The sequence below is a fragment of the Pseudorca crassidens genome, chromosome 15 (assembly GCF_039906515.1).
Source record: "Pseudorca crassidens isolate mPseCra1 chromosome 15, mPseCra1.hap1, whole genome shotgun sequence".
Taxonomy (NCBI): Eukaryota; Metazoa; Chordata; class Mammalia; order Artiodactyla; family Delphinidae; genus Pseudorca; species Pseudorca crassidens.
Window position 1 is genome coordinate 26141269 of NC_090310.1, and position 12526 is coordinate 26153794.

Consider the following 12526-nt stretch of genomic DNA (forward strand, 5'->3'; position numbering starts at 1 on the left):
CCCAAACCTCATTCCAACAGCCCCACGTCCTGCAACTCTTCTCTCCTTCGGCATCACCAGCGCGGCCAAGCTCTCTCATTTGAAATTCCACAGGCACATCATAAACAGCCATCAGTGGGGGAGCAGAGGAATGAACTCTGGCCTGTCTCTGCTATGGACCATCAGGCACGAGTTCAAGACAATGAAGTCAGACCACATGGCATGCTGCAGAAAGATCCCCCAGGCATGGTGTCGGACGATAAAATCACTCTGCCAAACAGCCCCGTTTGTGTTAAAATATATATGGTGATAACACCACGACACACACACACATATACACACCAAGCCTAACTATAGAGTTAGTCCGATCTCTATATAAACACATCAAAAGTTCTAGAAGGATTTGCTTCAGTGTGTTAAGAGGACAGGGAAGAGGGGCTTCCCTGGTGGCGCACTGGTTAAGAACCCGCCTGCCAATGCAGGGGATACGGGTTTGAGCCCTGGTCCGGGAAGATCCCACATGCCGCGGAGCAACTAAGTGCGTGCGCCGCAACTACTGAGCCTGTGCTCTAGAGCCCTCAAGCCACGACTACTGAGCCCACGTGCCACAACTACTGAGCCCGTGTTTCACAACTACTGAAGCCCGCATGCCTAGAGCCCGTCCTCCACAACAAGAGAGACCACCGCAATGAGAAGCCCGCGCACCACAAGGAAGAGTAGCCCCCGCTTGCCGCAACTAGAGAAAGCCTGCGTGCAGCAACGAAGACCCAACACAGCCATAAATAAATAAATAAAATTAAAAAAAAAAAAAAGAGGACAGAGAAGGGACATGCCCTTTTAATCTATATACTTTTGTATTATTTGAACTTCCTTTTATAATGAAAAGGCATTCACTCTGTTACTTGAGTATTTAAAAACTTAAAAAATACGAAGTATCTCTGAAAATAAAGAGTTTAACCCTGCGACCAGCATAAGGAAATGGGGAGAAAAGCAAGGGGTGATTTTTGCTCAGCTCTTGAAAATGCACACACACAGAAAGGAATACACCCGTGGGAAATAAGGAATCTCTTGGAGGCTCACAGATGGGACTTCAGTCACTGGCCCATGAGGTCTAACTATTTCGGGAGCTCTCAACCTCAGCGACCCAATGTAATAACCTGGGAAGCTTTAAAAACTCCCAATGCCCAGGCCTCACCCACATTAGATGAATCAGAATCCCTGAAACTGGGCCTAGGCATCAGCATTTGTTAAAGCTCCCCAGGGGGTTCCCACAGGCAGACAAGGCTGAGACCCCCAAGGTCTGTGCAGAAGGAACTCAATTAACACCCAAGTGGAAAGGCCTTAGGCAGGGGTGCAGCTTGGAGCCCTGTGCAGACACACCCCCTACCTGGTAGGTCTTGGTCTTCATGGCCATCACTGCATTGAGGGGAACCATGAAGATCATCACAGCCACTCCAGCCAGAACGGAGGGGCCCAGGTTCTATGGAAGGAACAAGAACAAAGGCCTTAGCACGGGGCTTCCGAGGGCTGAGCCACCCAGTGTAGGCACATTACTTTTCAGATTTATCCGGGAGCATCCCTTGGGGTCCCACAAACCCTGTAAGAACGTTCAAGGCCACAATCCTTTATCCGAAACCCTTGGGACCAGGTTGAGTTTTGCAAATGAGAGCTTAAGGATTTCAGAAAGGTAACAGGATGTGGAGCAGAAAACAGTGAACATGGCCCACCTGACGGCTTATCTCTTTCAAAGGTCCTTGGCTGGCGCCAAGGTGCTTGGATTTTGGGAGGGTTCCCACCATTCTCAGAACTGGTAAGAGTGACTCACTGCGCCTAAGCTGTTTTCATGAACTCACTGCGCTGGTTTCTCCTGATTAACCCCTTTTCCCTCTGGGAGTCTGGAAGTTTGGTCTGTGCCAGGCAGAGGCTGCCGGTGTGACCAGCCCCCAATAAAAATCCCGGGGCACAGGGTCTCTCCTGAGCTTCCCTGGCTGGTACCATTTCACACGTGCTGTCACAATTGTCACAACTCGTTGCTGGGGAATTAAGTGCATCCTGTGTGACTCCAGGGGGAGAGGACTCCTGGAAGTTTGTCCTTGGTTCCCTCCGAACTTTGCTAATCTTGCTGTAGTAAATGATAGCTATGAGTCCTCCTAGCAAATCACGAACCTGGTGGGGTCTCGGGGACCCCTGACACAGGTAGATATGCCTGTATATCGCACCTCCACAGGGCCCTGGCACAGTGCTCCAGAAGCAAATGCGATGATTTTTTTCAGTAGCAAAATAGGAATATTCCCATGAGAGGGATAATCAAAATTATAAATCACACATCAGTTCAAGTCAAATCTTGCCACCAAATAAGTTAAGAAAAACTTTCAATTTTCAGAGCTCTTTAACTTGAGGACTTGTAGATAAGATGCTGTAGACTGTTCTATTATCGCATTTGCAGATAAGGAAACTGCATCTCAGAAAGGTTAAGTGGTCATGACTGAGACAAGATACAGATCAACATTTTTCAACTTCCAAGTTACACAAATAAAAAGAGACAGCCTACGAAGTCCGTCCAGTGCACACTTGCTTAGCTGAGACGGATGGAACTAGAGGGTAAGCGTGTTAGTCCCTTCCAAGGAGTCACCCTCGGGGTCTCCAGTCCTAGTTACCAAAAATATGCTGCCACCGCTTGTTTCTGTGACGGATCTCTGCCCAGTGAAGATTAATCCACCTCTAAGCATGAAGGTGATTTCTACCAACAATCGAAAGCATTGGGAATCAATTCTGAGAGCAAATCATAGTAACTAAAAGATACCAAGCACGTCGCTGTACCATGTACTGTTCAGGGAACACTACCTGTGCTAATTCATTCAATTATTCCAACATCACTATGATGAGGTTCCCTTATTATTACCAGTCTACAGATGAGAACACCAAGGCTTAGAGACGTTAAGTAATAAGGTCTGGAAGAGGCAGGATCTGAACCCAGGCAGCCTGATTTCAGAGCCACGCTGTCCCCCATTATCTTATGTCATGTTCTTGATTGTCAAATAGAGAAACCCTGGTTTTGGTCTAAAGCAGCGGTTCCCAACCAGGGAGGACTATTCCCCCAGGGGACATGTGGCAACATCTGGAGACTGTCACAAGTGGTGGTGGGAGTGTGGGGGAGGGGAGGTGGGGTGTTATTGGGATCTAATGGAGAGAGGCCAGGGATGCGGCTAAACATCCTACAATGCACAGGACAGCCCTCAACAAGGAAGAATTATCCGGCCCCAGATATCAGTAACACATTCAGCAACTCTCATCTAAAAAAAAGCAATTTTGTAGTGGATCACAAATCAACCCTGAAGGCAATTCTAAAAGAAGTGTTCTATAGCAGCACTTTCTGGGGAAGCAGATGCCCCAAGACATCTGCTAGATGGAAGAAGTCCATCTAACTGAGAGGGAAAAAGAATCAGTGGAAGTTGCATTTGTCACAGCCTTGAAGTTTGGGTGGGATTCCATCAGTAGGGAGGAAACAGGAAAGGGAATTCCTGGTGGAAGGAAAGACACGTGCAAAGCCCCAAGAGTAGAACAGAATAAGGCACATATTAGGCTATAAGCATCTTTGCTTGTCATCTTTATATTTTGGGAACTGCCCTTCCCCGTGTGGAAGGGCTGTCAATCACACCTCCACCCCTTCCACAATGAGAGAGAGCATGTGACCCAGGGTGGCCCATCAGAGAACTCTGTCTATTTCACAGTGATTGGCTCAGGGATGTGAATAGGACTGTGCCGAGCCCATCAGAGTGCCCCCTGGGACCCGGCTGAGACAAAGAGGAATGCAAAAAGGAATCTCTTTTCTCTGGCACCACTATCTGTGAAGATGATATAAGCCCAACACTATGGAAGCCATTTGAAGAAATCCCACTGAGAATGAAGTCAACTCAGAGAAACACAAGGCTAAGAAATGATAAGAGCATGAGACTGAATTCTTACAGCACTGCTTGAACTCCTGGATCCATCCCTACCTGAAGCCAGACCCTGGACTTTTCAGTTACATGCACCCATAAAATTCCCTTTATTTGCTTATATTACTCTAAGATGCATTTCTATCCCCTGCAACCAAGAGACTCAACCAACATAACCTGGGACTTGTGAATAAATGAGTTTGGTTAGCATTTGGGAGGATACAGAGGGAGAAATACAATGTATGTCATAGGGTTGTTAACTACATACACTGTCAAGAAGAGACAAATGCAAATGAATACCATGCCACCCTAGAGAACATAACCCAACAACTGAAGAAAGGAATAAAATATCCAGGAACTGGCTGACAGGCCAGAAAATAAAATGTGAATGACGGCAAGAAATGCCAGCGAGCTACAGAGGTTCTTATCACTGACACCCACTCACTCGCCCCCAATGCCCACACATGGAGGCCCCTCCCCACGCGCCACGGGAATGACATCAAACACACACCAGCCACAGGAGGTAGAGGGCAAGGATGACTTGCAGAGGAGCTGACCAGATCATGTTAATGTACGTGGCCAGGTCCATGAACCTCTGGGCATCCACAGACATGAGGTTGACGATCTCCCCGACGGTGGACGATTTTCTGGCTGAATTGGTGATCACCAGGGCCTGGAGACAAAGGAGAGGGAAAGAGGGTGAGTGTGACAGGCGACGGCCCAGCGCCCTCCCTCCGGGCCCACGTGGAGGAAGGAGACAGCTCAACAGTCGAGAGGCCACTGCTCTTTTCTCCTCTCCTGGAGGCTTATCTGCCTTCCCAGCCCATGTGTCTCATCACAAAGTCCACTCTCTTATCGACAGCACTCACTGCCTCCCCATCCTGAGCTCTTCAGTATGGAAGGGACCTCAGAGGTCGCCTAAACCAGGGCTTCACACACTTGAGTGTGTACGCACCCCCAGGGAGTTTGTTATCGTAGGACTGGAATAGGGACTCTGCATTTCTAACAAGCCCCCAGGAGATGCTGACGCTGCTGGTCCCCAGGTCACCCTGAAGGACCAAGGTCTCAGCCAGGGTTTCTCATCCTTGGCATTACTGACATTTGAGGCTAATTCTTTGAGGGCCCGTCCTGTGCCTTTTAGGATGTTCGGCAGCATCCGGGGCCTCCACCCACTAGACGCCCCCACCCCCAGCTATGACCATCAAAAATGTCTCCACACATTGCCAAACATCCCCTGGAGGGACACACATTCATCCTGGCTCTCGACGGCTTCACGCTGTCACCTGGGGAGTTTTAGAAATACTGATGCCTGGGTCCCACCCTCAGAGATCATGACTTAGTTGGTTGGGGTGTAGCCTGGTCCTTGGAAGTTTCTGAGGCTCTCTGGGTGAGTCTAACTTGCAGGCAGGGCTGAGAGCCCACGATCAAGTCCATCCTTCCTGACTACCTGCTGAACAGTCTCTTCTTAACCCACGTGGCCCAGAGGCTAAGAAATGAAGGGACCGAGGAGGTAATCCAGGTCCTGTAAGGCTGTCCGTGCCCAGATACCTGCTGAGTATCTGTCACCCAAGGAACATACCATCTGCTCAGTTCAGATGGAGGGTTAGAACACACTCACACACAGACTGTTGGCAGCACAGCACGGATTCAAACCTGGATCTCCCCAAATCAGGCGCCATCTAAGAAATTCAATTACCCGCAGCTGACCCCAGGGCCCTGGACATGCTGACCCCAGGGCCCCGGACATGCTGACCCCAGGGCCCTGGACACGCCGCAGGCTCGCCCTCGGGATCAGCTTTGCTAAGCCCTCAGGCCTGATGGTCGCTCCCTGCCGCCCGCGACCACTCAGGCCACCATCATGCCACTGCTCCAGAAGCTGGGCCTGAGAGGCGACCCGGCCGAGCCCCCAGGGGTTCCGCGGCAGCAGCGGGAGCCGCGGGCCCACCTTCCGGTACACAGCCCCGATGACGGCGGTCTTGATCCGCATGCCGCTGACGAAGCAGATGTGGAAGTACTGGTGCAGCACGAGGGTCTGCAGGCAGGCGCTGACGAACAGCAGCACCGTGTAGAAGTAGCCCTGCCAGTCTGGGGCCTTCCTGTCGTTCACGAAGCTGATGAGCAACCTGTGGGGCAGCAGGGACAGAGCCCGACGTCAAAGACCGCGAAATGCGTGCACGTGGGGCCAGGTCCTCTGGCTTCCGCGGGTGACCTTCTCCTGAGCCAGGCAAGGCAGGCACTCTCAACGCCAGTGTTATGGACGGGAAGCCCAACCCACGTGGAGATGCCCATGCCGGGGTGGGGGTGGGGGGTAGTAATCACGGCAGGGCGCGCAGCCCCGGGCTTCTCGCATTGATTGCTCTGCCTCATCACCCAAAAGTGACCAAGTAGAGAGCACAAGGGGCGGAGGGAGGGAAAGAGAACGAACATGTGGCACCAAAAAGACAGACAGGAGCAGGGAGGGAGGGAGGTAAACAGAGATGACGTCCTTTCCGGGTTTAGGCTGCAGCTTTCATGCAATCTGACATTTCCCTGCTTTTGGTTTCCCAAGATAATCCTCTATCTTCCCCCTTTTGGCTTCAGGGGAGCCTGGTAAGGTTTCTGTTACTTGCAACCAACGTGGCCTTAATTAAGACGGTTGTATTAAAGCAAAGCATCAGGCAAAGCAGGTAAGGAGGTAGCGGCCTGGCCCCGTGCCCTCGGGAGCATGCCACGTGACCCTAAGGGAGGGTGAAGGGTGTCGCAAGTGGAAGGTCAAGGACGTGAAGAGCTGCCCGGCTGAGAGGGAAGAGGCCTTACTTTAAGATCTCTGGGCCGGTAAACATCATCAGGTCGTGCACAGCCTTGAACAAGAAGCTCATGAGGAAGTAGGGCCCAAAGGTCTTGTATAACACCTTGAACAGGGATGGGTTCCAATCCTTCTGGGGGGACTTGATGATCAAAGCCTCGGCCTCCTCGTTCACATCCACCTTGGAACTCCCTTTCGGCTTGGCGGGATCCTTGGAGGAGTACACGATCTTCACCGGCTGTCTGGAACACAAGGAGCAAGGAGCAGTTGTGGGGTCTGCCAGACACTCAGCCCACCGGCCAGGAGAAGGCCCCCCCAACAGGGAGGCCTAGCCAAAGAAAACCAGTCGCTGCAGAGAAGCAGCTTAGCACGGTGACTCTGACCACAGACTCAGGATCCTGGCCAGCTGTGTGACTTTAGGCAAGTGCCTTAACCTCTCCAGGCCTTAGTTTCCTCATCTGTACAATGGGGAAATAGTAGGACCTACCTCACCTATACATGACTTAATACAGGTAAAAGGCAGAAAAAAGTGCCAACCCCAAAATGACCTACAGATTCAGTGCAACCTCTATCAGAATCCTAGCTGGCTCTTTATAGAAATGGAGAAGCTAATCTTAAAATTCATATGGAAACTCAAGAGATCCAAAAGAGCCAAAACAATCCTGAAAAAGAAAAGCAAAGTTGGAGGATTCACATTTCCCGACTTCAGAACTTACTATGAAACAACCATAATCAAGACAGGCATGAGGTTGAGCATATACAGAGATCAATGCAACAGAATTAAAAATCCAGAAATAAATCTGATTGATTTTGACGAGGTTGTCAAGGCCGTTCAATGGGAAAAGAATAGTTTTTTCAACAAATGGTGTTGGGAAACTAGATAGCTGCAGGCAAAAGAGTGAGTTGGACCCTTACTTCACACCATATACAAAAATTAACTCGAAATGGATGAAGGACCTAACATAGAGCTAAAACTATAAAATTCTTGGAAGGCAACAGAGGGGGCAAAACTTTAGGACCTTGGATTTAGCAATGGATTCTTAAATACGACCCCAAAAGCACAAGCAACAAAAGAAAAAATAAACTGAACTTCATCAAAAACTTTTGTGCTTCAAAAGACACCACCAACAAAGTGAAAAGACAACCCACAAAATGGGAGGAAATATTTGCAAATCAAAACTCTGATAAGGGACCTGTAACTAGAGCAAATAAAGAACTCTTACAAATCAATAAGAAAAAGACAACCCAACCATAAAAGGCGCGAAGAAGACATGCGAACGGGGTAAGCACATGTAATGTTGCTTAACATCTTAAGTCATCAGGGAAATGCAAATCAACACCAGGATGAGATACTGCTTCACACCCGCTAGGATGGTTATCATCAAAAAGTCAGATAACAACAAGGTCTGCAAGGATGTTGAGAGATCGGAACCCTCATACATGCCCCCGTGAAGTCCCCTCCCACTTGTAACAGGATATTGCAGAAATGATGGAGACAGAGTGTCATTCCCAAGATTAGGTTGCAGAAAACACTGTGGCTTCTTTCTTGCCCTCTCATGGATCATTCACTCTGGGCAAAGCCAACTGCCGGGTCAAGAGGACACTCCACCAACCTCCTGGAGAAGCCCCCATGGTGAGACCTTGCCAACAGCCAGCACAGTCTTACCAACCATGTGCAATGTGGAAGCAGATCCACGGCCCCAGTCAAGGCTTCAGAGGACTGCAGCCATGACAGACCCTGAGCCAGAACTACCCAGCTAGACCCATCCCAGACCCCCGACCCAGAGACCCTGTGTGACATAGTAAATGTTCATTCTTATTTAAAGCTGCTACGTTTGGGAGTGACCTGTTATGTAGCAACACATACAGCTTCCCTCTCCCAAAATGCAGTCAAAGCAACCTCCTCAAAAGGCCAAACGTGGGCTCCATCCCTGAAATGTGCACCCAAGCTTCATCCCCATCGTCCACCCGACACAATCGTCCACTGCATGAGCTCACTGAACATCGTTTAATCACAGGGGATTCTTGCCTCTCCCATCTAAGCCACATCTGACCATCTGGACCAACTGAAACGCCCTCCTGGAGACCACAGCCTCCCAACCTGCCTTGGAGGAGACGCCCTCCTCCGTCCCCACTCCAAACCGTGGGCACTGGTCTGGGCTCTGTCAAGTCGGTATCCTTCCCCTCGATGCTCCTCACCCCAGGAAAGGACCAGAAACATGGGAATCATCCCTGAACCCTTCTCCTCCACGCTCCCAGCTCTAGTCAGGCACGTGTTGTGTCCATCCCACTCCCGGGATGTGTGCAGTCATCCATCCACGCTTTCCATCGCCACAGCCTCTGACCCATGCAAGTGACCATCGCCAGGGCCTCCTCCCCACTCCCCCCATTTCCTTCCACTCTCGGTCCCTAACAACCAAGTCCCTGCACGGCAGCCGGTGGGATCCTCCTAAAGTGCATCACCCCAACCTCAGCGCCACTGCTGGCCTCCCACCGCATCCAGAATAAAATCTAAAGTCTGGGTGAAGGTGTAGAATTTCCTACGGCTGCTGCAACAAATTAACACAAACTCAGTGGCTTGAAACAACACAAATTTAACATCTCATAGCTGTGGAGGTCAGAAATCTAAGGTGGCTCCATGTATCTTTGGGACCTGTCAGCTGTGGAAGTCTCCCTTCCTAGCCATGGAAGAGCACATTCTTGTTTATTGGAAAAGCTGTCACTATTTAACTGGTATCAGATTCTGACTGGCACAAGTAACATTCTTCACTTCAAAAACCTGGAGGGTACTGGGTTATTGGGCAAACATCTAACTACTGTTCAAATGTTTCTAGGAAGCTGAACTAATTGTTCCAATGGATGATGGAAAATATAACAAAATATCAAGATATCTAAAGCAATATGGACGAAGTCTTATTTAGCATCCTGTAGTACACTGCCAACTGTCATTTTATTTTATTTATTTATTTATTTATTTTGCGGTACGCAGGCCTCCCACCACTGCGGCCTCTCCCGTTGCGGAGCACAGGCTCCAGATGCGCAGGCTCAGCGGTCACGGCTCACAGGCCCAGCCACTCCGCGGCACGTGGGATCCTCCTGGACCGGGGCACGAACCCGCGTCCCCTGCATCGGCAGGCGGACTCTCAACCACTGCGCCACCAGGGGAGCCCCACCAACTGTCATTTTAAATCTCAAGTACGGTATTTAAATGGAGAATAAAGGAGTGCTTCCTTGCTATATAAATAAAATGCTTGATTTGTACAGATTAAAAGAAAAAAGAAATCTAAGGTGGGCCTGCAGGCTCCATGGGAGAATCTGTTTTCTCCTTTTCCAGCTTCTAGAAGATGCTTACAGGGACTTCCCTGGTAGCGCAATGGTTAAGAATCCGCCTGCCAATGCATGGGACATGGGTTCAGTCCCTGGTCCGGGAAGATCTCACATGCCACAGAGCAACTAAGCCCGTGCACCACAACTACTGAGCCTGTGCTCTAGAGCCCGCGAGCCACAACTACTGAGCCCGCACACCACAACTACTGAGCCCATGTGCTGCAACTACTGAGCCCGCATGCTGCAACTACTTAAGCCTGTGCGTCTAGAGCCCATGCTCCACAACAAGAGAATCCACCACAACGAGAAACCCGTGCACTGCAACAAAGAGTAGCCCCCCCCACCAAAACTAGAGAAAGCCCGCGCAGCAACAAAGACCCAACGCAGCCAAAAAAAAAAAAAAAAAAACCAGCCCACACACCTGGGCACGTGGCCCCTGCCTCCACCTTCCAAGCCAGCCGCTCAGCATCTTCTCTCTCTCACCTCCTCCTTATAAGGACCCTTGTGATTATGACATCAGGCCCACCCCCATAACCCAGAAGAGTCTCCCATCTCAAAATCCTGAACTGAATCCCATCTGCAAAGTCCCTTTGCCATGTAACATATTCACAGGTTCTGGGGATCAGGATGTGGCCATCTTTTTTTTTTGGGGGGGGGGTCATTCCACCAACCACAGAGGATTATTTCTATTTTTCGTGTTGTCAGTGTCACTGCGTAAACTCTTTCCCTGCTCACTTTACTGACTTCCCCTGAAGCTGGGATTCTGGCGGGGATTTTTAGTATGATTTCATTCAGCACACACATGCCCTCTTGGAAAGGAGGACAAGAAGGCAGGACCGGGGGGCAGGGAGTGGCTGAGTCGTTCCCCCCTCCGCATTCATTTTCTGCACCACGTCCTAAGCTGGGCCCTGGCCCTGGGCCTGGGCCTGCCTGGGCTGCCACTGACCCAGGCTGTTTTCTGTGGCCAGGAGATGGGCGGCCAAAGGGCCAGGGAGAAGGTCTCAGGAGGGCAGAGAGGAGGAAGGCTCAGGCCTCGGGGGAAGGGGTCTAGAGAAGTGGAAGGGACCAGCTACGGCCGAGTCAGGAGAGAAAAAATACCCAGTGAACAAGAGCCCTCCAAGGGAAGCTGGCGCTCCTGGAGGGTGAGGAAGAAAGCAGGGCACCTGAATGGTCTGGCTGGGAAAGAAAGGAAAGTTGGAGAGGGAAGGTCTGAGTCAGAAGAAAACTGCTCAGGACAGGGGAACAGGAAGGGGTGGGGAAGCTGGAGGCTGGGAAGAAAAAGGAACTTGCTCACCCAGGGGATTTCGATATGGGCAAAGGTGCCCATTGCTCTCTCCTCCACGAATGCCCTGCTCTGGGCCGGGCCCTGGGGAGAGCCCCACCATCGAGCAGCCCCGTGAGAGAAACAGATAAGCCGTGTGAGGGGGGCTATCATGGGGGCTTCCTGGAGAGGGCGACATCAAAGCTGAGACCTGCATGATGAGGGATCGAGTCCACTTGGGGAGGGAAAGGGTGCTCTAGGCAGGGGAAACAGGATGAGCAAGGCCTGGAACGAAGGGATTTTGAAAAGAGGTGAGGCAGCCCTTCCAAGAACCCCAAGTAACCAGAGCAGGGCTGAGAGAGCAGACTGGGAGGTGCGTGAACCAACCAAAGGGCCATGAGGAGCTACTGCAGGCTTTGTTTGTCATTTGTTAAACAAATAAGATCTCTAATGTTGAGGCAAAGGCAAAAACCTCAAACTTATAAAGATCACAGCTCAATTAAAACTAAAATTTCTGGATGTACTCTGAGCACTGTCTTTGATCCATGATACCCCGTATAATACGGAAGGGCAGATTTGACCTACAATTGCAGAGAATGGACTTTACACCCTTAACGCACATTTTCATTCTCCTCAGAGCTCACAATATACGGGATAACAGTTTTGGAAACCACAGATGGGCATGGCAGTCACCTCCCCGCTCCCACCCCTCCAGTCCCGCAAGGAAAGTATAGCCCTGACAGGATTTTGACTGTGTTGGGCACAAATACAAACGACTCAAGATCATTCTTTCCCTTTTTGTTGTTGCCGTAGAGTGCTTTTTGTTTCTCAAAAACAGGCTGTCAAAAAAAAAAAAAAAAAAAAACAGGCTGTCAAGGGGGTTTCTCACCCTCTGATGTCACAATGACTGGGCCAGAAACCAGACCCTCTTTGAGTACAGGACCATCCCAAAGGAACAAGACCCTACCAGGCATCCATGTAGGTGAAGAGCCTACTAAAATCACCTAAGTCTATGGGGGGTTTTGTTTGTTTATTTGTTTGTTTTTGCCACCACCGACAAGAGCTTGTGGGATCTTAGTTCCCCCACCAGGGATCGAACTCGCGCCCCCTGCAGTGGAAGCACAGAGTCTTAACAACTGAACTGAACAACTAACAACTGGAAGTCCCCAAATCACCTAAATCTACACTCTTAACTCCAGCTTTGGCATAAATCCATACACAGAGTGTTTTGGGTTT

At 50.2% G+C, this 12526-nt stretch overlaps 1 protein-coding gene and 1 non-coding gene across 4 annotated transcripts in view; one reads left to right on the forward strand and one right to left on the reverse strand.

Annotated features, from left to right (window-relative positions):
• The window catches only part of ABCC1 (ATP binding cassette subfamily C member 1 (ABCC1 blood group)), a 130588-nt gene that overhangs the window by 56087 nt on the left and 61975 nt on the right, over positions 1-12526 (reverse strand). For 2 of the 3 annotated variants that reach the window (XM_067706540.1, XM_067706539.1), the window contains exons 8-11: positions 6714-6944; positions 5863-6040; positions 4429-4590; positions 1367-1459 (exon numbers count right to left, since the gene is read on the reverse strand). In XM_067706540.1, the coding sequence (XP_067562641.1) occupies positions 1367-1459; positions 4429-4590; positions 5863-6040; positions 6714-6944 (664 nt within the window). The remainder of the gene's footprint in view (positions 1-1366; positions 1460-4428; positions 4591-5862; positions 6041-6713; positions 6945-12526) is intronic. The other variant, XM_067706541.1, reaches the window with a different exon arrangement.
• Positions 9337-9467, forward strand: LOC137208235 (small nucleolar RNA SNORA24). Its single transcript, XR_010935555.1, has one exon. It is a non-coding gene; the product is annotated as a small nucleolar RNA SNORA24 (small nucleolar RNA).